This window comes from Zosterops lateralis (assembly GCF_965231275.1).
Source record: "Zosterops lateralis genome assembly, chromosome: 1".
Lineage (NCBI taxonomy): Eukaryota > Metazoa > Chordata > Aves > Passeriformes > Zosteropidae > Zosterops > Zosterops lateralis.
The window spans coordinates 62,605,142-62,629,556 of record NC_139762.1 but is presented as its reverse complement, the minus strand read 5'-3'; the positions used below and the strand labels follow the sequence as shown (position 1 = coordinate 62,629,556).

Here is a 24,415-nt window from a genome sequence, read left to right as displayed (position 1 = left end):
GGTGAAACCTCAAAGTGGGAGGGATGTCAGTAAATGAGAATCCTTCTAGGAACATCAGAGCAATCATAAGCAAAATGTTACAGGAGTAACAGTTTCAAGCACTATGCAGAATGACTGCCTGGTTTATTTTTGGTTTTTCCTCTCTATGCAGAACTGCATTAATCTGAAACCTGGGTTTATCATGTTCAAAATACTGTTTCCTTGGAAATTCTCCATAAAACTTGTTTTCAGTTCAAAATGAAAGACTCAAACAGTCTATGGCATATTTTGAAACATTTAAATAGATTAACATCTCATTTCTTATTGTGACTGTGCAGACAATAAGAATCTTGAATTGGCATATTTCTCCAAAATTTTAATGCAGAGTAACTATATTAAAGAAAAACGTAGGTACCTTTTTAATGTGTCTTATTTCTGGCCTCATAATGTCATTGAAGGCAGTGTTGAAAACTATAGGAGAACATTATTCAAACTTTTATGTCACTGCAAGTGAGTTGTGAGGGCCCTACAGAAATTCATTTGGTTTCTAAATTCCTACAGATGATGTAGTTTTTTTCTCTGTCCTCTTTCCAAGATACAAACATAGTGATAAAACAAACCATACCTGTTATATAGCTTAATTTTTTTTTCAGTGTTACTTCTACTTTTCTTAATACTCAATGCATTCAAAACATGAAGTTGTTCTCAGTTGCCTTATTTATGGCTGTAAACATCTGTTAGTGCTTTGTTTAAATATCTTAGGTTCCCTACAGATATTATGGTAACTTAGGTTTTAACACTGTATGGTTGAAGTTGCCTCCTTTAAATGTATGGCAGGTAGGGAATAAGGTACTACATTGATTACTTACTTTCTGCAACACCCAAAGAGCTGTTTTTTGAAGCATCATGTGGCAGTTCCCCAGGTTATAATATCTTCAGTAGCGTATGTAGGCACAATGGAAGTCAGAAGGAATTTGGTTCTTTGCAGATAGCAGGTGAAATTTCTGTATTAGGGAGGCTATTACATACTATTATGTAAATATCTGCTAAATTATTTTAGTTGTCTTTACAAATACAGTTGTATGGAATTTTCGTTGTTTGGTTGTTGGTTTTTTTTACTAGAGAAGTGATTATTTAGTATTTGAATTTATCTTCAGCTTTTCTGAGGTATCTGTGGTTGGGTATAAATTTGAGATGGAGTGACCAAGATAGGATATAATTAATCTGAGTTCTGATTTTTATCAACTTTCATATTGAAAGATCTTCCATACGCCTTCAATATAGTGGCTACAAAATCAAATTGAACAGTTATAAATAAGAATCGGAGTTGTGTCTCTTTCTGCGTTTTTAAAATTTCTCAATCTTTTAGCATCTCCAGTTTTGTACCATCTCTTACTGTTGTTTTTTCCTTCTATTTGGCTCTGGCTGTTTTTATTTCTCACAATTAGTCTATTTAGGCATCCAAGTAGAAACTTTAGGCTCCAGCAAAAATGTAAATTTAGCTCTTTGACTAGGAAGATACTTGAAGAGAAAATAGTTATTGTGAGCTTTCTGCTTCTTAAACATTTCTCTGCAGAGAAACCTAGGCTTTTCAGTATGTGTTACAGGAAAAAGGTGGGTATCATAGTGCCTTTTTTTGACATTTTCTCTTTTGCTTAATGATAAAAAAAAATTGAATCTTCAGCAAATTTCAAATTCTGTAGTTTTGTGGTGTTCCTAAAGTTTCTATATGACTTGTGAAATGTAAACTAGAAAATGTGCTGAGACATTAAAATGGTAACCCTTATCTCAATTGAAGTGGACTGGAGCAAGAATAAATACATTTTTAAGTGAGAAAACAAGACTTTGTAAAATACACTTGCTTTCTTGGTCCTTGAAATCAAATTGGCGGCACTTTAAATTGTTTTCCAGCTGTAGTCTCTTATTTCAGTCTCTCATGGGTTGATTTCATGTCTTCCATGAGTGGTTGTTCGTTATTCTATGAGCTCCTGTAAGAGTTGAGCCTGTTAATGAGGTGATGAGTAGCAGCCAGTGGGACTGAGATTGCTCAGAAAGAGGGGCTGCTCAGTCAAACAGGCACCAGGACACTTTGTGCCATTTGCCTGGATAAATGATCCTCCCAGGGACGTGTCTGGGTAGGGAGCTGAGGTGAAGGGACAGTCCTCAGGTACTGATTCAGGTACGGAGGGAGGCAGCATCAGGACCACACCATTTGTTCACCCTCTGGTCTCTCAAGCCATGCTGTGTCAGATCCATTTTTGCAAGGTGCTACGGGATGGACTGAGGGTGCTGCTTTGTGATGCTGACACCTCCGCTTCCCAAGGACAGCTCTTATGGCCTGACATAGCTACAGGCAGGAGGAAAAGGTCCACTTTGGTCTCCCAGACCAAACCTATTAATGTGACAGGACGGCAAGAAGTGTGTCATGAACTGACTTAGAACATTCTGGGCCTGCATTGCACCTGGGCTGTTTGTTGTGCTGCCCATCGTTTTTATTGTTAGACTACAGGAGGAAAACTAGAATACATAGGTCTGCCACTCTTCTTCTCCTGATCCTGACACACATGAAATGTGAACTTCAAGCAGCAAACAGGAGGACGATTTATGTACTTCCTCCCACTGGAGCAAGTAGTTTTGCAGACCTTGACTCTTGACGTAAACAAGGGTTAAGTGTCTTTAAAAAACAAACAAAAAAGTCAGTTTGAGTCTGTGAAGGTTACAGGTGTGAGGAAAAGGTAAGGAAGTTACATGTAGTCGTTTGTCATAAATACAAATCCTGTTAATAAATTTTAGAGCATTTAAAGCCTGTCTGTCATGGTACTGTTTTCCCCTTCAATTTATAATGTACTAATCTAGTTGAACATGAGATTACCTATCTCTCAACTATAAAAAATAAATAAGCTTAATTGATGAGCCTTTAATTTTGCTTACTTCAAGCCATAAGTTCTAGACATTCATTTTGCCTGGTGAAAGATGTCTACAGTAAATTTATTAGTTATTTGGAAATTTTTAATCTAACTTCAGTTTCTGTTAGTAGCAAGTCTCCTTCACAAAAAGATGTTTCAAGTAGTTGTAAGTGAATCCCAGGGAAGGATACATATTGCTGAATATTTGTCTTCTTCCTGAGATGGTGTTAGTGCCTAGTGCTTTCCAATCACTACCAGTGGGTAAAGATTTCTTGTTCCCAGCTGTATTAAATACAGTTTGTCTGTGTTTACAGCTGTTACTGAGGAGGCTTGGAAATTAGGATATGTGAAGAAGAAAACAGTGGTGATATCAAAAGGTTGCCTACACAGCGATCTTCTAATATTTTACGTTTTTGTGTAACCTTAGTCTTGTTATTGTAAAAATACCTAAATGAAACCTTGATTGCGTTTTTAATATTACTTGTATTCAAAGGCTTTTTGCAGTCAGTGGAGTTCAAGTTATCTAAAATTGTTTTTAAAAGTAAACATCCTTTCTTTAATGAACAAGAGATTTTCAGTCTTTACATGAGTATCCTTCATGTGTCAGATCCCAAACTAAGCTAATAACAGCTCTGCCTTTATTATTTAAGACAAAGTCAAGGGGTTTCCATTTGTTGCTTCTATTTATAATCAGTTTGTTGGATCTGCTGCTGCAGTGGTGCCTCAGTAATGCATTCAGCAATGCAGCAAAGACTAATCCTTTTGTTTGTTGCCCTTTGCTTCAGCTTCTCAGTATTTTTAAATGCAATATCTGCTATATGTGGTTCTGAGGCTCCATTTCATGCTGGCATGTTTGAGGGAGAGGAAGATGGTATTATTATACAATAGAAATTATCAGAGGAAGACTTTGTAAGTATCGAACATAGACGTAGGTAAGATAACAGTTGGAAGTGAACCGTAGAAAAAGCAGAAACTTCTGTACACAATTAAGCATATCACTTCAGACATATCCTGCTCAGTTTCATTCTGTGTCAAAAGCATTTAAAATAGCAGATTAACCTGCACTTCCAAGTGGAATAGTTGCTTAAAAAATTTGTTTTTTGAGATGGGAATACAAAGGTCATGTTTGTTGACTGAAACTGTTTCCAGATTGCTGCAGATCAGTATTTTGTTTTCATACAGTTTATTATTTCATAGCAAATTCTTGTTAACTGATGTGAACTAGTGTCAAAATACTTTGAACGATTTGATAACTAGGAAATGTAGATTTAGATGATTTTTGGATGCTTGCTTTCGTTGTTGGAGTGGGGTTGCTTTATTTTGGGCAAGGGACAATGGTGGAAGCCTAGCTTTTTGTATTCCTGTTGTCTTGGTAATGGCATTAGTTTTGCTTAAGAAACAAGCAAAATTGATTTTGCTGACCTCTAATGGTGTTACTTAGAGGTGAGAAAATTCTTCATTTCAGCTTTCTAGTATTTGCTGTTAAGTTGTTGATATTGTTCTGAACACTGACTTCATTAAAACCACCTTCTTGTAAAGCTGGCTTTTGGACTTTATTTCAGATTACTGGTTAGTATAGTACAAATATTTTCCCCTCTTCAGTTTGCCATTAGATTGCAAACAGCTAAGTGCCACTGCAGGTAAATTTTTCAAGCTAATACTCTGCTCTACAATCTAGGCCTTTAATGTTTCAGTGTGAGTTTTTCATAAGTGCCATGCAAGGATTCCTTTTGCTGCGAAAGTAATCCAGTGTTGCATGTATTTTATAAAATTTGTCTGCAAAACATCATTAGGTATGTTGAAGATGATGAAATTGGCTACTTTCAAAATAAGCTGTGACTTTTGGCTTTCTTTGTTCGTGCTTTAAACATTTTAGCTAATACGATTATTCTCCATCAACAACCCAGGATGCCAAAAAGAAAATAAAGTTGTCCTTCCCTCCTGTGCAGACAGGATCTGTCCATATTCAACCAGATATGCTGGGAATCCCTTGTTCTTATGCTGTTTTTAAATGACCTCTCAGTAGCTTAATTGGTAGATGATTAGTCAGCGTAGTGTTTCTTGGCAATGTTCCACATACATATTTATTTTTGTAAGAGACAGAATTTTTTTTTTTCTTGACATTTCTTTTGTTCTTTCATTTTTAGTTACATGGGAATTGGGCTTTCGGCACAGGGTGTGAACATGAACAGACTACCAGGTATGTTTCAGTTACTTACATTGTTTTTTAAAATATTACCTTTGGTAAGCAATAGAGAATAGCATGACACCTCTGTGTTGTATCTGTTACTGGAGTTATGTAACATTTGCAGCTGAAAACTTTAACTTTTACTGTACATTTGGTCCTGTGCTACTTTTGTCAGCTCTTACTGTTAGTTATTACATTATGCAGATGCGTTTTAGCAAACAAATAAATTTTAATATTATCATCATATGTCCTGATAAAAATGAAGCTATAGATTTCCATGCTCTGTATGCTGGGTTTCTAGCAATAAAGATGAACTACTGTGATAAAAACTTTCTGTCAAATATGGAGGGAGCTCTCCTATCACTTTCTGTAGCTTTACCCTTCCAGCCTTCATAGTAAGAGTGTGTAGCCTAGTTAGCAATTGTCTGTAGTATCTCTGAGTAATACTTAAGAAAGTTTTGTGTGTGCATACATAAAATACTGGTTTTTTAACAGATCTTTAAATGTGTAAAAAATATCCACCCAAAATCAACTGACTTCCTTGAAACTATCAAAATCTAAACCCATGTTGATTTGACCTTTGACTATCTGCATTTTCTTATTTCTGAGTTTTAACTTTCTTACCCGAATGCTCTGGTAGAGATTCATATGATGACTGCAAGTCCCTGTTACACTATGAGCCTGTCTAAGGCTGATGAATTATTAGTGGGTGGCATTAAGTTTGAGTATGATTTAGGATGCTATAATTATCAAAGATACGACTAATCAATGTAACTGCAATAATTTGGGGTTGTCTTTAATTTACTGAGAGATGCTTAATATGGTACCTAGCTGAAGCTACTGATGATAAAGATTAAAGGTCTAAGTGTGGAAAATACTTCCAAATTAACCTGCTAGGCAGCAGCTTGACAGAAGAGGTTTGGTATTGAATTGCAGGGAGTGTAGATAGGTATTTATAAAAGAGCACAGACCAAAATTGCTTGCTGTGAATTTCATTGAGTAGTGTAACAGTATGAAGCTTCTTAAAGATTCTACAGCTTCTTCACCTGCAAAATCAGCACCATATTTGCATACATAATGATTTGCTCTTGGCTGTGATTTTCACCTGTATTACTAATTTTTTTCCTTTTCTTTAGTATTTATTTTTATTTTCAGGGGCAGCATAGCTAGTTACACTTAATTCTGGAAATTCTGTTATTATGCAGAGGCTGCTTGCTGCTGAATAGTCATTGAGAATAATCAAGACTAGAAATATATTTCCCCAGAGATGCCTGTTTGGTTTTTATCCAGGAAGAATCTGATTATGACATATGGTAGTTCTGCAAAATGAAAGGGAGAACAGGAGAATCTTCACTGCTTTACTGGGACATGGCAGATCTGTATATAGCTTTATGAATTTCAGCATTGTAGCTGATTGTATTTTTGGTGTTGGTAATATTGTCTGTTTGCGTAAAGAGAAAAATGTGTTATCTGAATTTGCATTACCTGTTATATACTACAAATGCAATTACTTATTCTGCTGTTTTGGTAAAAGAAGTTGTCATTTTAAAGATTACACAGCTTTCCTAGATAAGAAATATTAGAAAGCAGAAAGCTGAGCATAGTAATTAACTGTATTAACCTGGCTTATATAGATACATACCAACTTAGCACAGTCTTTAATTTATTTAATAATAATGAAAATGAATAAATTGCAAATGCTTTTGTTCTGTAGGTTGGGATAAACATTCATATGGTTACCACGGAGACGATGGACATTCATTCTGTTCCTCTGGAACGGGACAACCTTACGGCCCAACGTTTACTACGGGCGATGTCATAGGTTGTTGTGTCAACCTCATCAATAACACCTGCTTCTACACCAAGAATGGACACAGCCTGGGTATGGAGCAGTGCTGCCTTTCATGACAGCCTCATGTCTTTAAGTCTGTTGTGAATTCAAAGCCCTCTTGACATCAGGAGCAACGGGTTTGAATAGTTCTTTTGATGGTTTGATAGTCTGTGCCATTTGCACTGACATTCCTTGTGAATTTGGGAGGATTCATCTTCTAGCATCTCATTCCACAGGATCTGCATTAATGAACTCCATTACTAAACCCACAAATTGCGCTTGATGGTCATAAAGTAATAGATGATAAGAGAACTGAAGATAAGGAGAATGGATATAGCTGAAATTCCTTGCTGCTGTAGGGGGAACACCCAGTCTTCACTAAAACCTTATATTGGATGCATGTTACTTTGAACATATGTTGGAGAACAGTGTCTTTTGGATTCCCAGTCTGGAGTCATTCATACTTGAGCTAAAGCCATAAATTATAGAAGTTGAGCTAAAATTAAGTCCATTAAACTCATACAGTAAATTGTAGTATTAGGCAACACTACAAGACAATTTTTGAATTTGAAGATGTCAGGAGTGAGTGGAGTTAAAAATTTTGATGGAATATCTGTTTCAGTTACTTAATGTAATTTAATGAGCAAAGATACAGAGTGTAAAGAAAGAAGAAAAAAAAAAACTTCCTGCATTAAGGAAGGAGTGGGGGCTTGGGAAGAGATCTTGAAATTGTGCTGAGGGAAGCGGGAACTTTGAAGGGATAAAGCTCAAAGAAGAATAAGGTCTCTGTGATGGGTAGAAATGTGATACTGAAAGGAGAGGGTAGCATGAAATGAAGGAAGATTATTGAGATCAGTGTTCTTGAAGTTGCTGGTGTATTTTCTTACACTGGCAAGCACAAAGTGGGTTTGGAAAAAGGGGGAAGGATGTGGTTTAAATTCTTTCCCTTGCCTCCCTGAATGAGCCTGACAGTTTGTTTGCTTGGGCCTTGGGCAAACACATCTGACTCAGGAGTTTTCCTGCCTCTACTCACAGCAGGGCTTAGGAGTCTCCTGAGGTCAATTCCATGTAATCACTTCTGTGATTTTCTGTCATAATTTAATGTTCCTTTTAAATTGAATGAGTCTGTATACCTTGAGACCTAGGGCAGCGGGGCACTTGAACAATGCCCTTTGTAGCTGTTTCTTTTGGCATCCTGTTCCATGGTAGGTCCAAATGGAAGATAATGGGCTTGTCTTTGCCCTAATCCATAACTGGGTTAAAGCTGAGGAAAGCAATCTTGCCTTAGTCCCTTTTTGAAATATTCACAATGTACCTGCGGGGAAGTTGGATCATTTGATCAAGTAAAGACAGGAGTGTTGTCACTACCCTTATGGTCATGTGAAAGGATGAGCGAGCTAGGAAGAGCAGAAACCTCCTTTTCAGTGGAAAACTTAAAGTAGGCTGGATTAGGCCAACTGAAACAACAGTGCAAAAGATTAAAATCTATTTTTAGAGGAGACCAGAATGGCATAGGTGAGGGGAGGCTAATAAAATGTCATCTGTCATAGACTGAGTCTGACAAACACTTTATGGATTTCAGAAGGAAACCTGACAGCTGTTCTGCTGTCATGAGCTTTGCTAGCTTTAGCTTCTGACAGAAGAAAATTGATTCTGTGTTGAGTGGAAAAAGAAATCAGAAATTTTGTCTGTCTCACTGAGTTTTTGCAGCTACTGGATGTCCAGAATTCCTGGACGTTCGTGACTTGGAGGACATTAATGTTTCTTCTCTGGGCCCACATATATGGTCTAGAATATAGAAGTCCTTGCTCAGCCTGGGATTTGATGCTGCAGAAAGGGCTAAGCAATTCTCATGCAAGTGTGAAATCCTGGGTTGAAAAAAAGCCCAAACCAAACACCCCCTCAAAGGCGCCAGCACCTACATATCACTTAGTCATCATTTATTTGTCATGCCTACAGCCTCCATTTTGGAAAAGAGCAAGCTGGATTGCCAAATAGAAAAGATGGTATAGCTTAGAAAAAGTTAGGGTAAGAGCAAGGAATAAATAAAATTATAGCTTTGAGATGCAATGGGAGGAAACAAAGGAAACAGATTCACTCACTATGTCATCGTTCTGTCTCAAAAGATGTCGGTAAGGAATCCAGATGCTCTTGAGATTTGAAATCCTGTTGAAGAAGAGAGATTGAAAATAGGGATGGAATTTAGGACAAAAGGTTAAAAGCTTTATTTTCGTCTTAAATTTGGAAAGATGGTGGTACAAAATAAATTGAAGTTTGAAGGGATAAGTGGATTTGAATAATTCCTTATTAAAAAAAAAATGCTTGCAACAATAAAGGAAATTCTGAGATACTGTTATTATTTGGCTGTCAGAAGGAGATAACTGATGGGGTTTTTTTAACTGAAAGCTTCCCACCCCTTGAAATTGCCTGAAGTGTATAGAGGTCATATTTTTCTCTAATCCTGAGACAGCAAAATCACTCCCTAGGTTTTACGGGTAGATGGATGCTTGTAATTATGTAACAAGATATTAAGCTGTTCTGTTTGAAAACCAAAGCATGCCAGTGTGGATTAGAGTGAAACATTTGCAGGCTGGTTTGAAGTATTATAGACATATGCTGCTTGTGTAAAGATTGTGAGTATTTACGAAGAAAAGTAACATCAAACAAGAAAAGACACCATTAAATATTGATGTTGCATCATAGTGACATGCAAGTGAAAAAGTATTTTCAGGTATCCTTAACTTTCTTCTCTAAAGTTAGTATGTAGCCAGAACTTTCAGACTTTATAATCTGCATATCTGTATGATCTGCTAAATCTTATGACCTATTTTGAAAAAATTAAGAGCAATTTAAGTGTTTTTGAATGATGATTACATTTTGCCAAATGCCGCCATTTATTATTTAAAACCATGAATTGTGTCTAAGCATCGTGGATTTTGCTATACTTAACTTATTTCTGACATGGTTTGGATGAGATTTCTGAATAGATAATGACACATTTAAGAAAATGAGGCTAGAATCCAGACACATGGAAATTAATCTTAATTTTCTCTTTATTACAGGCATCGCTTTCACAGATTTACCGGTAAGATAAATGCATTTTCAAATAGTTTTCCATTATGTCATAAACAGATGTTTCAGATCAGACTAGCATTTACCTTACGCTTGTTTGAATTACAATGATAATCTTTTTAGCCAATTTAATATTGGATAATTCTCATCATGATTTCAGTGGTCATTTTTTAATTGAAGGGGAAAGTGTTTTTGTTTTACACTGATCCTTACAAGAGGTTTTCCTTTTCAGTTTTTTTTTAGCAGAAAATAATACATGCAAGTGGTTGTTACATACTTTGGCACATTTGAGCCCTATGTACAAAGTCAGAGCTGTATTAAACACCAACATGGAGAATGGCTGCTTGAGATATTGTCACTGTAACTCATTCTTGATGCCTGATTTTCACAGTCTTTGCTTCATAGAATCAAATGTATCAATTTTTTTTTTTTAAGCTGCACGTATCTGAAGTCTTGTAGCTTTTGAGTCAATTAAATTGTGCTTTCCTTAAAACTGGCATCTGTTTCCAATACTACTGATACAGGCATGATACTGCACTTACTTTGGTTTTCTTCTCATGCACTTCATTTCTGATTTAATCTGTTTAAGGTGCAGTGTGTGATGCACGTCCATCTGGCCAGCCACTCCCTTTGTGTGGCCTTAAGAGGCAAGGACAGATGTTAAGGAAAAATGAAGTCAGTAACCCAAGGAGCCTCTTAGTCCCACCACAGGGTTGAGTGTTTTGTGTAGGAAACCACTGCCACTGTTCTGGATCTTCAGGATGCTAGCAGGACTCCTTGCTAGCCCATGGTGCCAGCTCAGGAAAACTGACACTGTAATCTGAAGTATGAAGCTGAACCCCTTGTTAGAATCAATGGTTTCCATCTCGTTAAAAGATTTGAGACTTGTGGTTTGTTGATTATTTTAGACTAGGTAACAGTATGAGCATGTTTCTTTAAAAAAGCAAATGTTGTATTTGTGGAGACAGAGGCAAGACTGGCTTGGGCGTGGTTTGAGCAACCAGAGTATTTTTCATTTCACTGGGTTTTCTGGGCTCCAGAGTTCCTACTGACATGAGTGTTGGTAACTTCTTACTGATAGCCTTAATTTATTAAGCATAATAATAGATCAACATCCCATTATACCATACCACCATTGTCTGCAGTGTAATTTTGATGTAGGTCTATTTATTGAATAAACTTTAAAAAAAAATTTAAACTACCTCCTACACACATGAGAGACCCCAGCAACAAAACCCCATTCACACAACTGATTGCCTTGCCATTGCTGAGACACTCGTTGCATTTAAGAAAATTGCCTTTATTCCAACAGGCAGATTTTACCTTTCTCATATTTGGCATATTTTAAATTTGCATGGAGACCTAATCTCTATGCAGAAAATAAAATTGAGACAACAATAAATGCTGTAAAGTATTTTCCTAGATACAAGTCCAGGAATTCACAAAAACAACAGTGCACTATTACAGTTCTTGTTAGGCACTACAGTCAGATTTTGAAGCTATTGAGTTTTCTATCCTGTCAGTTCTTACCATTAAAATTCAGCCATGTTTAAAGTATTTCACCCTAAAAGGAAAATGACCCATTTTGTAAGTTTAATGTCTGTTCTCTTTTTAAAAGAAAAAAACAGGTCTTTAAAAATCATAAAAAATTGTTACGTAATATTTTGTGGAATTCAGCTCAAAATTTAGCACAGTTTAAAAAGTGTATTTTCTGACTCCAATATTAGTAAGTTTTTCTTTTTCCAAATGAAAAAAAAAATATGATCACTGGGAATAAAATTAGTGATTGTACTGCTGTATTGGCAGAAGCTGCTTTTACTGCTGGCGCACACTACTAGAAGCAGTGAGGTTATTATTAGACATGAAAAGAAAACCCCCAAACTCACAACAGTGGGGATTTTAGAACAAGTGTCAAAAACTAACTAAAATATTTCTTGCAGCCAAACTTGTACCCTACAGTAGGGCTTCAAACACCAGGAGAGGTTGTGGATGCTAATTTTGGACAACACCCATTTGTATTTGATATTGAAGACTATATGCGAGAGTGGAGAACCAAAATTCAAGCACAGATTGACAGATTTCCAATAGGAGATCGGGAAGGAGAGTGGCAAACAATGATTCAGAAGTAAGACTTGTAATATTAATAATTTTTTTTAAGTTGTTAGTTGCAGAATTTCAGAGATCTTTAAAACATTCTATCTATTGTCTTGCGCAAAAAGTGATAGATACTATTAAAAAATAGTACAAGTAATTTTGTTACCAGTTTTGGTAACAGTGTAAAAGGGAGCATGAACAGATTTTGTGGCGGAGTTGTCTGTATCATTAATGATTTGGACTTTATAATGATGAGTTTAAGACTTCTGTTCTGATTTAATATGAATTGGGGAGTTTTTAGGAAAGGTGGTGTGGTTGTAATGGGCCAGTTTTAATACTCTGGGCTCTGGAAATTTCCCTTTGCATTCTTAGACTTCAGCATGCCAGCTTAAGTTGTCTCCCATTAGTGTTTCTTGGAAAAATGGTGGTTGTGACTTTGGATTTTTTATTTTTTCAGTGAAAACAAAAACTTAGTGTACAGCAATTTCACTTCAGTGTGTGTAATGAGGAAAAGAGCCCAAATTTAATTAGCAGCTAGTATTTGAACTGACCCTGCCTTTGGGTGATGAATAATTGTTACTAAAATTCATCATAATAAAGTTATGCAATTATTATTTAAAAAAATTATTTTTCTGTACTGTGTTTTGAAGAATATACTGACTCTTAACTGCATTAGTCTTGTCTGACTTGTACAGAAATCTCTGCATTTCAGTTTTTCAATAGAATTTTTCAATTCAGTCAGCTTATTTTAGCAAAGAGTTTTTACATTCAGGAGTTCTTGGTTTCTTACCTGTATTTAATGAGTATTTCTGAGTTTTGTTTTTGTTTATTTTTAGAATGGTATCATCTTACTTAGTTCACCATGGATACTGTGCAACAGCAGAGGCATTCGCCAGATCCACAGACCAGACTGTGCTAGAAGAATTAGCTTCCATTAAGAACAGACAAAGTAAGGCTGGAAAGCACGTTGCATCCCTTTTTTCCTCCCTTAAACAGCTATTACATAAAGCTTTCTCTTAAGCAGCTTTGTAGAATTTGCTTGCAGCACTACTCCAATAGCACAGTTCTTTGCTGTCACCTAATGTTACAAATGTATGAGCAGCTGGATATGAAAGCTCTGCTCAGTAATACTCTGTAACTTGTTTGATGTAGCAGAATGTGGTAAATTACCTCTTGTCTTTTCTCTTGAATGGAAAGTTGCAATACGTCTGAAACAAGTGTGTGTAATGTCTCTTGGGTGTTTGTGAGAGCTAGTGGTTAGTCACAAACAGGAATATAAAACTTAGTCTTGACAAACATTTCTATTTTTATCTGAACTGTGAAAAGGGATTGAGTTTAGAGAATGTTTTATAAGTTAAATGAAACTTGAGTTTTCCTGCCTACAGATGTGAGGGGGAAGAGGACAAGGACAACTAGCAGCAGTTCAGTTCTTACTTGCCATGCCAGTGCTGTTGGCAGCCTGATGGAACAGTGCCTTCCCCTTCCATTTTAAGCCCTGCTCTACAACCATCAGCATTTGGGTTACTGTATGACATACCACATGGGGAAACTGCTCTGGTTGTTAAACAGAACAATTATTGGGCTATTTTTCATTTGGATCAGTTTCTCTGTTGGTGGAGAGAGCTGGGAGGCTGTTTGCCATTTGAGCCAAGTTACAGCCACAGAAGCATCAACTAATACAGGGACTGTTGTGAAAGATTTTATTCAACTGTAATTTGATTGGAAGTATGTGTTGTAGGTGAAAGAGACTAAATTTTTGTTTTTCTTAGTCAAAATTAAACCTGTAGGAGTGGGATGCAGTTTGGATGTTCTTGAGTGACAGTAGTTTGGTATGTGTTTATTTTTAAAGTTGTGAAAATGATAAATAAATCACAGAAGAGTGGCTGCAGTCTTATTCCAGCTCTAAATGTACAATCCGACTACAAAGCAGTTGGATGCTGGCAATAAATAAAAATACTGAGTTCTCATTTAGATACATGTAGGTGGAGTGCAGTTCTTAAATTTTCCTGTTGAACATTTTAAGGAAGCATGATCTCTCTTTACACTATTTTTTTTCTAAAAGGAAAGAAATCTTGTTGATTGATGATTGCAGTGTGTTTTAATCATTAATGTACGTGTATTAATCCATAAGCTGTCCATTTAACTGATGTTGGTTTTGCTAAACAGAAATTCAGAAATTGGTTTTGGCAGGATGAATGGAGAACCCATTGAAACAACATAACAGCTGTATCCAAGTTTACTAGAAAAAAATCCTAATCTCTTATTTGTTTTTTGGTGAACAGGAATTCAGAAATTGGTTTTAGCAGGAAGAATGGGAGAAGCCATTGAAACAACACAACAGTTGTATCCAAGTTTACTAGAAAGAAATCCTAATCTCTTATTTGCATTAAAGTGAGTCTTCAAATTATACAGATGTGTGTTTATAGATGGCACAGTACCTTCTGAGACAAGACAGTTACTCATTTAAAGCTTTCACAGAAATTTATACAAAGTTAAGCAGCGCTTTTTAGAAAATGTGTATATTTCACTTTTTTATGCTCTTCTTATTTGCTACATGTTTAACTAGGTTTTGTCATCGAGGTCCTGGTTTGCAGCATAATTCACATCTCCCTATAGACTTGTTCTCTAGAACTAAGTTCTGTAGTTTTTTTAAATGAATTTTTTAGTCCATTTGGGTGTCAAGTAAAACTTAAAATGGAAACTGATATAGTAGCACGTTCAAGAAGGTTAAGAATCCTGATGGCATAAGTTAGTCTGCTCCTCCAAAGGGGTGACTGACTTTAAAGACCAATTTAAATGAGCTGTTTCATTCCATGCCAATTTACTAGAAACCTCTGGCTAAAACTGAGGAAATTCCGTAATCCCAAAGAGTTCTCTTGGCTTCCCAGGCACACAGTAGTCACCTTCATTCTGGCATTTTTACTTGCCAGCTGCGCTGTTCTCCAGAATTTTGTATCACATTGCACTGTTTGAATGTGGAAAAAATGTGTTATCTCCTCTAAGAACAAAGCACTTTAATTTTATGTTCAGTTAAGTAACTGGGAATGTGTTTGAAGTCTGTCATGCTCAAGTGCTGAACAGAATTCACGTGATAGTACTTCAGACATCACAGAATTCGCAAAATACGAACATTTTGATGAAAGACTTCACTCAATAGCATCAATTGTATGTTATCTTTTTCTCAATCTGCCTTTCTAAATTTTGCCTGTTCTATTGAGGCTTCTGAAGCCTAAAGCATAAAGCAGGAGTTCTGAGCTTCCTTAAAGTCCATAGTAAAACCTCCTTATCTAAAATGAAATTGACAAAGAGCAACAGCCTCTAAAAGGAAGGTTTGTATGGGAGTTTGCTTTTCAAACTGTTTTCTAGTGCAGATGTTTAATGTTAAGAGTTACCCTTCACTGCTTAATGTTCAGAGTCAGTCAAACTCTGTTCTCATTTACTTTGAGAAAAATGACAGACATGACAACATAATGACATATCTTTCTCAAGAAATAGCCTTGCCCCTGCCAATAAAAGAAAACAGAACAAGAAAATATAGTTTAAATCTCTAAGCTTTGAGGACTTAGTGACAGAGGCTGTCCTCCAAGGATAATATTCCTGTTCTGCTCCCTCATAAATTTGTAATTGTGTATTTTTGGTGGAATGCTCCAGAGCTTATTGATGATTGGGCTACTGACATCCAGCATTTTGTTGAGTCAGACTTGTTCTATATTTAACACTAAAATGAAATCATTGCTATCATTGGTAATTTGAAATGTGTAGATGGTTTTATTAGCTTAACTTTTTGCCTTTTGTTTAGGGTGCGCCAGTTCATAGAGATGGTGAATGGTACAGACAGTGAAGTGCGGTGTTTGGGAGGCCACAGTCCAAAATCTCAAGACAGTTACCCTGTTAGCCCACGGTCATTCAGTAGTCCTAGCATGAGTCCCAGCCATGGAATGAATATTCACAATTTGGCAACAGGCAAAGGGAGCAGCACACACTTCACTGGTAAGTTCATGTGGAGGATGGACCACACACATGTGAGCTTACCACACCACATGGATTTTTTATTTTTTATTTTTTAAACTTAAGATTTTATGCTGAATGCTGTGTGTAAGAGTAAAATTTTAATGATTAAAATACGTGATTCCCAGTCACTGCGAAAACCAGAAATTTCATCGCATAATTTTTGCATGTGCTCTTGGCTTTACTTCTTGCAAAGTAGGTTCAGCAATTTCTAAAAAGTGCTGGGAGGTGGAGAGTTCTGACATAAATTTCTGTTGTCCTTTTGATGATAATTTATGGCTTGGGCAAGGTGGTTTAAATCCAGTAAGTGGTGTATATGATCCATTTCCTGTGGTGTTGATGGAGAAGTCAGAATAGCTGTGGTTGAGGATGAAGCACCAGAGGCTGGGTGGTATGGTTAAGTAAAAGACGTGCTGCTGGCAGCCACATTTCAGTCTGCACAGCTGAAACATTCCTTAGAGCATTTAAGTAATGGGAAATCTTCAGTGGGAGGCCACGAATGTTCAGAACTGCCCCAAGCTTATGGGGAGATCCTCCTGCCTTCCAAAGCACCCCTGCTGAGAGGAAGCTGAGCATGTTAAAATGGTACCTGAGCATGGCATCCTTGAAGACTAAGCCTCTTAAGGTAGCAGAAATGATCAGCTTTCACTTCTGTTTCATTTCCAAATCCAAACAGGAGCTGACTGGTGGCACTTTATTTTTTTTTTTCTCTCTGGGGTGGGGTGGAAAGCCAGTGTAGCCTGGCCATCAGAGTAAGTGCTGTCCTTGGAAGGGACAGCAGCTTTGCTTTTCTTTCCTCTGTGTCAAGAGAGTGCCATCACGTGTGTCAGTGGAGAGGCACTCAGATTTTCTGGTCATTCTTCAGGTGGTTATTGGGATGTATTGTAGAAAGGACCTGTAAATTTTGTAATTTTGAAAATAGAGGCAGGTTGATGAATGTATTTGGGATTGTATAAATGGCAGCAGCTGTTTTCTTTATAATAAGCCCTTTCTGTGACCTGTTTCTATTTTAGAACATACTAGGGAGCTTTTGGTTTGATGGAACTGGCAATTACATGTTAGTTTCAAATGGTAGTTTTCCCCTTATATTTTAGAAGGGTCAGAAGGGATTTTAGGTAGGCATCATAATTTCACAGCATGGTGTAATTTTATTTAGCACAGCACAATATTAACAATTAAAATAATTACATGCTGAAGGATGGAGGTTTTATATAAGTATAGCAACATGCAAAGTATTCAGCATTGAATTCTACTGCACATTTATCAAAAGAATTATGTGATCAGGAATTAATAATGTTTGCTTCCATTTATAATGATTACAGTGGCCTGGAAAAGATTTTCTAAAAAATTCTTCTACATTAGTGCACTTTTCTGTTTTACCAGTATAGAGGAAAACTCATCTTTTGTCTGTGTTCATACTTGTTAAGTAATGCTTAACTTCTGCACTCTACAAGCCTTAAAGGTTCAAATACCTGAAACGTGAAGGTGAGGCACTTGAGTTTGTGTGACAAATTTAGCATATTTGTTCCTGGCCAGTAAATGCTACACTTATTTCATTTTTTTTTTCTACAAACTTATCTGTAAGTACTACTTTATGACTACAGCTGTTAAAACTTTCTTGCAGGGTTTGAAAGTAGTTGCAGTAATGGAGTAATATCAAATAAAGCGCATCAGTCTTACTGTCACAGTAAACACACGAGCACCAGCTTGAATGTACCAGAGCTCAACAACATAAATGTGTCCAGATCACAGCAGGTTAACAGCTATTCCAGGTAAATAACTTCAGATGCTTCTAAATCACATTAATGGTTGTGTTCTCCGTGTGTTTGCATGGCAGGGAAGAGTTTTCAATGGGATTTGATGTGATTTTTTTTTTCCCCCCTCCCAAGGACAGTTGAAACATAGTGTAAGGAGCCAACAGCTTGTGATAACTCTGGTTGTTTTGACAGTTCAAGCTCAATAGACCTTTTTTTCTTGTTGGGTTAAAAAATGCAATGGACAAAAATAATTTACCGTATTAGCTTATAGCTCTGGTCAATTTTGAAGTTGCATAGTGAAGGTTAATTAGCTCTTTGACCCTTGGGATTTTAACTGAAGCCACTGACAGTGATTTAAGTGTGATGCACACAGGTAACGAAGTTTTCCAGATACGCTCCATTTGTGGCAGTATCTGCAAAGTAAACACAATTGAGATGCATATGAAGTGTGGATTCCCTCTCACTGTATACACCAGAATTGTTTGCCTACTCCAGTCACTGTCACGAGTGCAAACACATTCAGTTCAGAGAATGAAAATAAATCCGTTAACCAAGGTTAATATGGTTATTCGTAACCAGCCCGTATTAAGCTCTTGGTTGCATGGATGCAGCAGAACCTAATTTGATGTGAATTGCAACAGCACTCAGCTGCATTGTCCAAAATGGATTCCCAAAACTACCACATAGGATGCGATGATGTGGTGGTGATGACCAAAAGTATTTTAGTTGAATAGTGATAATTGGGATTAAAAGGTAAGAGTAATACATTTTCTTTTTGACTTTCCACAATTTCTGTTTGCATCAGCAGTTGTGTCTGCCAAAAGGCCTGGCAGTGTCCAGGCAACTTGGAGATTTTTCACAGAGGAAGACAGTTCCTTGGCTGTGTTCTTGCCCAGTCAGAGAGGCCTTTTGGTTTCCTTCCTCAAAGGAAGCTGAGTATTTTTGGTTGCTTAGAAGCAAGATACTAAACTTCCAAACTGAATCTGTTTGGTCTTGACAGAGGTTTTAGGTTGCTGTTCTCTATGATGGAACAGAACAGGCCAGGATGCAACTGTCAGCAAAGCTCAGTCCGCAAAGCCACGCTGGCATTTTCTAAAAGCACTTCTGTGAGCTGCTGTGAGCAAAGGCTGGTGAGGAGTTGAATGCTCTGCATTTGTCACTGAGTGTCTCTTCAGTGTTCTGCTTTACTCAGCATTTGCTTTGGGGTTTTCTTTTTTTGTTTTTCCTCTGTCGTTCCACAGAGTAAATAAGAGGAGACGGCATTCTTTCAAAATAATTAGTAACCTAAATATGGTATTGTCAGAATGGAATGTATACTGACTTAACTATATTTTTTTATGTTAAGTATTAACTATATTAAAAAGTGTGAGTAGTGTATTACCTCAATGCATTTTCTTCAGCTCTGTGTACATACAGTTACACAAATAAGGTAAGAACATTTTGGTGTGTATTTAGAAAGTGTTGTATGCCTTACTCCTGAATAATGAGGGACGTGTAATTTTTCAGCATCTGAAAATAATATTTTACTGAAAACTAATGTTGAGGCAGCCTTAAAACTTTCCATGGTGCTCTGGTATCATCAGTTGCTATCAAAGAAACTGTGGTCTAGCTTGGTAATATTTAACAGAGGCTTTTCAGTAGCTAAGATGAAGATGTACTGTGATAAAGTTGTAAAGATAACCTAAGTACTTAAATATGAGTTAAATTTGTATCTGTTACTCTCTTTTCAGCAATGATGTAGACATGGAAACAGATCACTACTCCAATGGGGTTGCTGAGACTTCATCCAATGGCTTCCTAAATGGTAGTTCTAAACATGATCACGAAATGGAAGAATGTGACACAGAAATGGGTCTGCAGTGATATTTCTTACATTTTTATTAAGTGATGGCAACAAGGTTATGTTTTTACTTGCAATGCTTCCCAACTTGAAAATTAGGGTTACTAGCTCAAATCTTAATTTTCTGTTTGTTTTGCTATTACTAGATGTAAACCCACTGATTTAGGTGGTCCAATATCTGTGTGAGAGCAGGGGAAATGGGTGACTCATGGCTACTGAAATAGCAATAATTTCTAAGGAAGTATCTTTGAGAAGAAACACCCGGTTGTGTAGCAACCTGTGTTTGAGTTGGTAAATTGCTTCTCCCTCTTCCCATTCATGGTTCTCATGGCATCTTTGTGCTCCACAGTAAGCATAGAAATTCTAAACCTTTTATATTGAAATGCAAAGTGCTAATATTTAATGCTCAAGAGCTTTATTTGGGAAATGTAAAAAATGAAAAATTCACTTTTTCCCCATGTTTTCCACCAAAAAAACCCTATTTATATAATTATGTATAGTTATAAATAGTTACGAGCTAAAAATTAACTTTGTTTTACTTAATTTGCTTAATACTCTGTCATGCCTGTTGATGTCAGTGACAAATGAGTATTTAAATCCCCTCTGCTTGCCCTTTGTGCAGCTGCAGAATTGGTACTCAAACAATTGATTTAAGCAGATGTCAGTTAATGTGTAGTTTAAATGAAATGTGAAACTGGAGACCTTCAGAATGCAGCAGCACGTGCAGAGGTCTGTAAGCACTTCCCAGTTCTGGGACATGCACTGCTGCTGCTCCTGCAGCTTTGCTGGGAAATGCAGGTAACTGTGGAACGGCAAATGTCATCCTGTTACAGCTCTGCAAGGAGGAATGCAAGTTGCCAGACCATTTTCCCTGCATTGTGCTCTGAAACTGGATAATAACAAGACCTTCTTTCTGTGACAGAAAACCCCAAACAGTCCTCGCTCTCTTGCAGCCTCTTCCACAGAATCTTGCTGTGACAGACATGCAGCAGCTGCACAGGGCACAGAGTTGTGGTTTTTGTAATGTAGTTGTTTCCTGTCTTTGGAAAGTCATGTCTTAGATTAGGCTGAGCTAGGGATAAACACTTTAGACTTGAAGACTGTGGGTGCTTCACCTACACTGTTGCCCCCTCTCCCCTCCCCCAGTTTGAGTCTGATGGTTTTTCACTTTTTGAAATATTTATATATTCTCCTTAGTGCTGTGTATGTAAGGTTAAGTAGGCAGATATTTTCCAGAGGTATGTTCCACTTACATCTAAGGAAAAAAGAAATGGCCAGTTAAAATTCCTTTTTTGAAATAGTAGTCAAAATGCATCACTAAATAGCAGTGTTAAAGTCAGAAAGAAGAGTGGATTTGTAATTGACGAGTCTATCAGAATGCTCATTTTAAAACTTGATTCCATTGATGAAAAAATACAAGGAATGTGGATATATGCCCTTTTTTTAATGTGGTGCTTTAGGTATAAATTTTAAAACAGCAGATTTTTCAAAGAAGCCAAGTGTTGGTTTACTATTCATAAGCTGCATCAATATCTTTTAAAATCACTAGTAGCAGGGAATATTGTCAGAAACAGTTAAGAAATCAGTTGTAGTATCCTGCTTGATTACAAAAGAAGCCTGAAATACCCAAATGATTAAGATAATGTTAAGATAATTCTGCAAGGAGTATGAACAATATGAATTATCTTGTAGCAGAATCCATCACGGCTGTTGAGGAAGTTTGGCATTTTTTTACCCTCTGTTAGCTCCCAATTTGGTGCATCTTTAGAAATGCAGTGCTGAAGAAGTAAGAAAGTTAGAACTATGTGAACTTCCATTGTTATTTTTTTAAAGCCACTTAAAATTTTGGGGTAAAAATCTGGTTTATCTTCTAGTTAGTTTAAAATTACCCCTTGCAAATAAACAGCCCATGCTGTGACAGCCTTTGCCGTTAGTTAACCAGGTCTCTTAAATGTTTATAAGGAGCAGTTCCACAGTGTGTGGGACAGGAGCACGTGGGGCCAGGATCTCTGGCTGACCTGCCCTCTCTCTGGGCAGGCAGCTGTGCTTGAGTGAAATCAGTGCAGAGTCTGTAGATCCATAGGCTGTTCCCCTCAGCTCTGTCAGTGGTGATGATGACAATGTCGTTTCTTTAGAAGTAGATTCAAGTCAGTTAAGACGCCAGCTATGTGGTGGCAGCCAAGCAGCCATTGAAAGGATGATCCATTTTGGAAGAGAATTGCAAGCAATGAGCGAGCAGCTAAGAAGAGAATGTGGCAAAAACACAGTGAATAAGAAAATGCTCAAGGTATGTTTAATCTTGTAAATGTGAATAAGTGTGCTGCCCAGCAGAACTTCCTACAGCATGTTGTGGTGGAATACTGTTCTGCTTTAACTTCTGCCATTTTTCATCTGTCTCTTAGGGGATGTTCTGGTCAGCTGTGGTGTAGCACTGTCTTCTTTTTTTGTCTGTGTAGCACATGCACAGGGAAGATAATTTTGTGCTGTTACACAGTTAAACACAGAAATTAATTTAGCACTTTCCTTTCTCTCATTTGTTACCACGTACCTTGGGCTCTTGAATTGAAGTTCTGTTTTTGTCTCTAATGATAAATGAACCGCAAGGGGATTGGTAGAGATGCCCAAAATGTGCTGTCATTAGTACTCTGCATGTTAATTAGTATGCCTTGATTTGAGACTGCTCTGGGAAAAGAATTCTCCTGCCAAAGACTGCATGCAGTTTTCAGTCTGTTTTCTCTTACTCCATCACTTAGTAAAATAATGCTACCTTTTGCCTTGCTCCTGAGAAAAAACACTAAATGGAACAAGTCCTGTCACAATTTCTTTTTATCTTTTTGTATTGATGGACACTGACAGTCAAATTTGTGATTCTGAATCAAAATAGTTGAACAAAATAGCTCTTCTTTTCACTAGCAGCTTGTAGCTGTAGATGTAATAAAAGCCATCTTCCCACAGGATGCATTCAGTTTACTTGCATATTCCGATCCCTGGAGCAGCCCTGTTGGAAATCAGCTTGACCCTATACAGAGAGAACCAGTGTGCTCTGTGCTGAATAGTGCAATACTAGGTAAGTGTGTGCTCGGGGTGCCTCCCCTTGTCCCACACGGGTGCCCCTGCTGCTCCACTGTAAGGAGAGCGGTGTAGGACACTCTCCTGGCAAGAGAGAGATAGTTTTGGAGGGTATATAGAGTAACAGGTACTCATCTGCTGTTGTAGCTCAGAGCAAAATGGGCCTGTTCAATAATGATGCTGTGCACACTCATGTTGTTGCTCCTGCTTTGTGTCTTGCTCTAAGAGCAAACTTCGGAAGGGAAAGATTTAAGCAGTTTAAATGTCAGGTTTTCAGTGCATTATTATGAAATTATTCTTGTATTTTAACTGCCACTGTGATTCTTTTTCAGAGACTCACAATCTGCCAAAGCAACCCCCGCTTGCCCTCGCCATGGGACAGGCGTCACAGTGTCTAGGATTGATGGCCCGGTCAGGAATTGGATCCTGTGCGTTTGCCACAGTGGAAGACTACCTACACTAGCTATGCATTTTGAAGGTCTGAAAGGTGTTGCAGCATATTCAACATGGAAAGTAGACCAGCTCTGCTGACTGGAATTTGGAATTTTAATTATGTACTAAGGACAAGTCTGTCGCTTTATGTTGCTTCCTAGTTTACAGCATGATGCAAATGATTTCTAACTTAGTGTTAGGAGAAGATTTCCATCTTTAAACCTCTTAGACAACTAAGAGTTGAAAATATCACTGGTAACGTCAGACATCCAAATTGACAAGTACCAATCCTTTGAACGATTGTCCAAAACAAACCAAAAATCCTGCTACCTTGTGGTGGGACGGAAGAATAGAAAACATGGATGTATTAGCATGTGGGTGATGTACACGTCAAGCAGGATGACTTGCCAACCTCCACCCCCATTGTTACATAGTTCAATCAGTGTAATTTGCAAAATGCAAATGGTTTGGATATATAGTGTTGATGGGAAGAAATGATATTTTTTAATGTGTACTGTAAAACTTGAATTACTCAGGAGCTGAGTGAATATGTTTGTTGCTACTTACAATCCCAACCTGTTGATCTTAGTAGTTTTTTGTTTTAACATGGTCTTTTCAACTTTGTTTCCTTGTTTAACTACAGACAGCTTCTGTTGTGTAGGCTCACCAGTTTAACTGTTGTATTATAACAGTATTACATGTCAACACAGTGTGGTTATGACCTATTTATATAAAAACCAAATATTTAGTCAATTTACAGTCTTAATTTAATCTTTGTACACCTTGCATTTTTAAAAGTGCTTAAATAGTACTATATTGCAATAAAATGTAGTGATATCATAATAACCAGCCATTAAAAACTTACGTCTCCATCCACGGTAGCAGGGATGTGTATGCTGCATTGTCTGGTTCTAGAGCTCCATCCTAGAGCAGTGGTGCTTGTGGAGACCCGTGAGGGAAGTGGCTCATCCCTGGAGCCAGGGCTGGTGCAAGTGAAAGGCTTTGCTGTGTTCCTGCCACACAGTGAGTGTAGCTAACAGTGCAGGAAGCTTACCCAGGACTCCCTGCAGATCAGGAAAATCCCCTTACTGCTGGAAAATAATCATCAGGCTGGAGAGAAGTGTTCTGCTGCAGGAGATGATTTAATGGTTCTGCTGTTAGGGTACAGCCTTTCCTTAGAGACACAAGTCACTGAAGCAGCAGGAGTAACTGCCTGCTGTAAGAAATGCAGCATCCACA

The 24,415-nt window shown here is 37.4% G+C and overlaps 1 protein-coding gene across 2 annotated transcripts in view; it reads left to right on the top strand.

The window, feature by feature from the left end:
* Window positions 1-24,293, top strand: part of RANBP9 (RAN binding protein 9) — a 38,883-nt gene extending 14,590 nt beyond the window's left edge. The window contains exons 3-14 of one of the 2 annotated variants that reach the window (XM_083858163.1): window positions 5,033-5,085; window positions 6,788-6,955; window positions 9,967-9,989; window positions 11,917-12,101; window positions 12,907-13,019; window positions 14,353-14,461; window positions 15,870-16,060; window positions 17,703-17,850; window positions 19,566-19,687; window positions 21,811-21,962; window positions 22,631-22,742; window positions 23,077-24,293. In XM_083858163.1, coding sequence (XP_083714289.1) covers window positions 5,033-5,085; window positions 6,788-6,955; window positions 9,967-9,989; window positions 11,917-12,101; window positions 12,907-13,019; window positions 14,353-14,461; window positions 15,870-16,060; window positions 17,703-17,850; window positions 19,566-19,687; window positions 21,811-21,962; window positions 22,631-22,742; window positions 23,077-23,207 — 1,507 coding nt within the window. In that variant the 3' untranslated portion in view covers window positions 23,208-24,293. Of the gene's footprint in view, window positions 1-5,032; window positions 5,086-6,787; window positions 6,956-9,966; window positions 9,990-11,916; window positions 12,102-12,906; window positions 13,020-14,352; window positions 14,462-15,869; window positions 16,061-17,702; window positions 17,851-19,565; window positions 19,688-21,810; window positions 21,996-22,630; window positions 22,743-23,076 lie in introns of those variants that run through there. The other variant, XM_083858164.1, reaches the window with a different exon arrangement.
* Window positions 24,294-24,415: the final 122 nt, after the last annotated feature.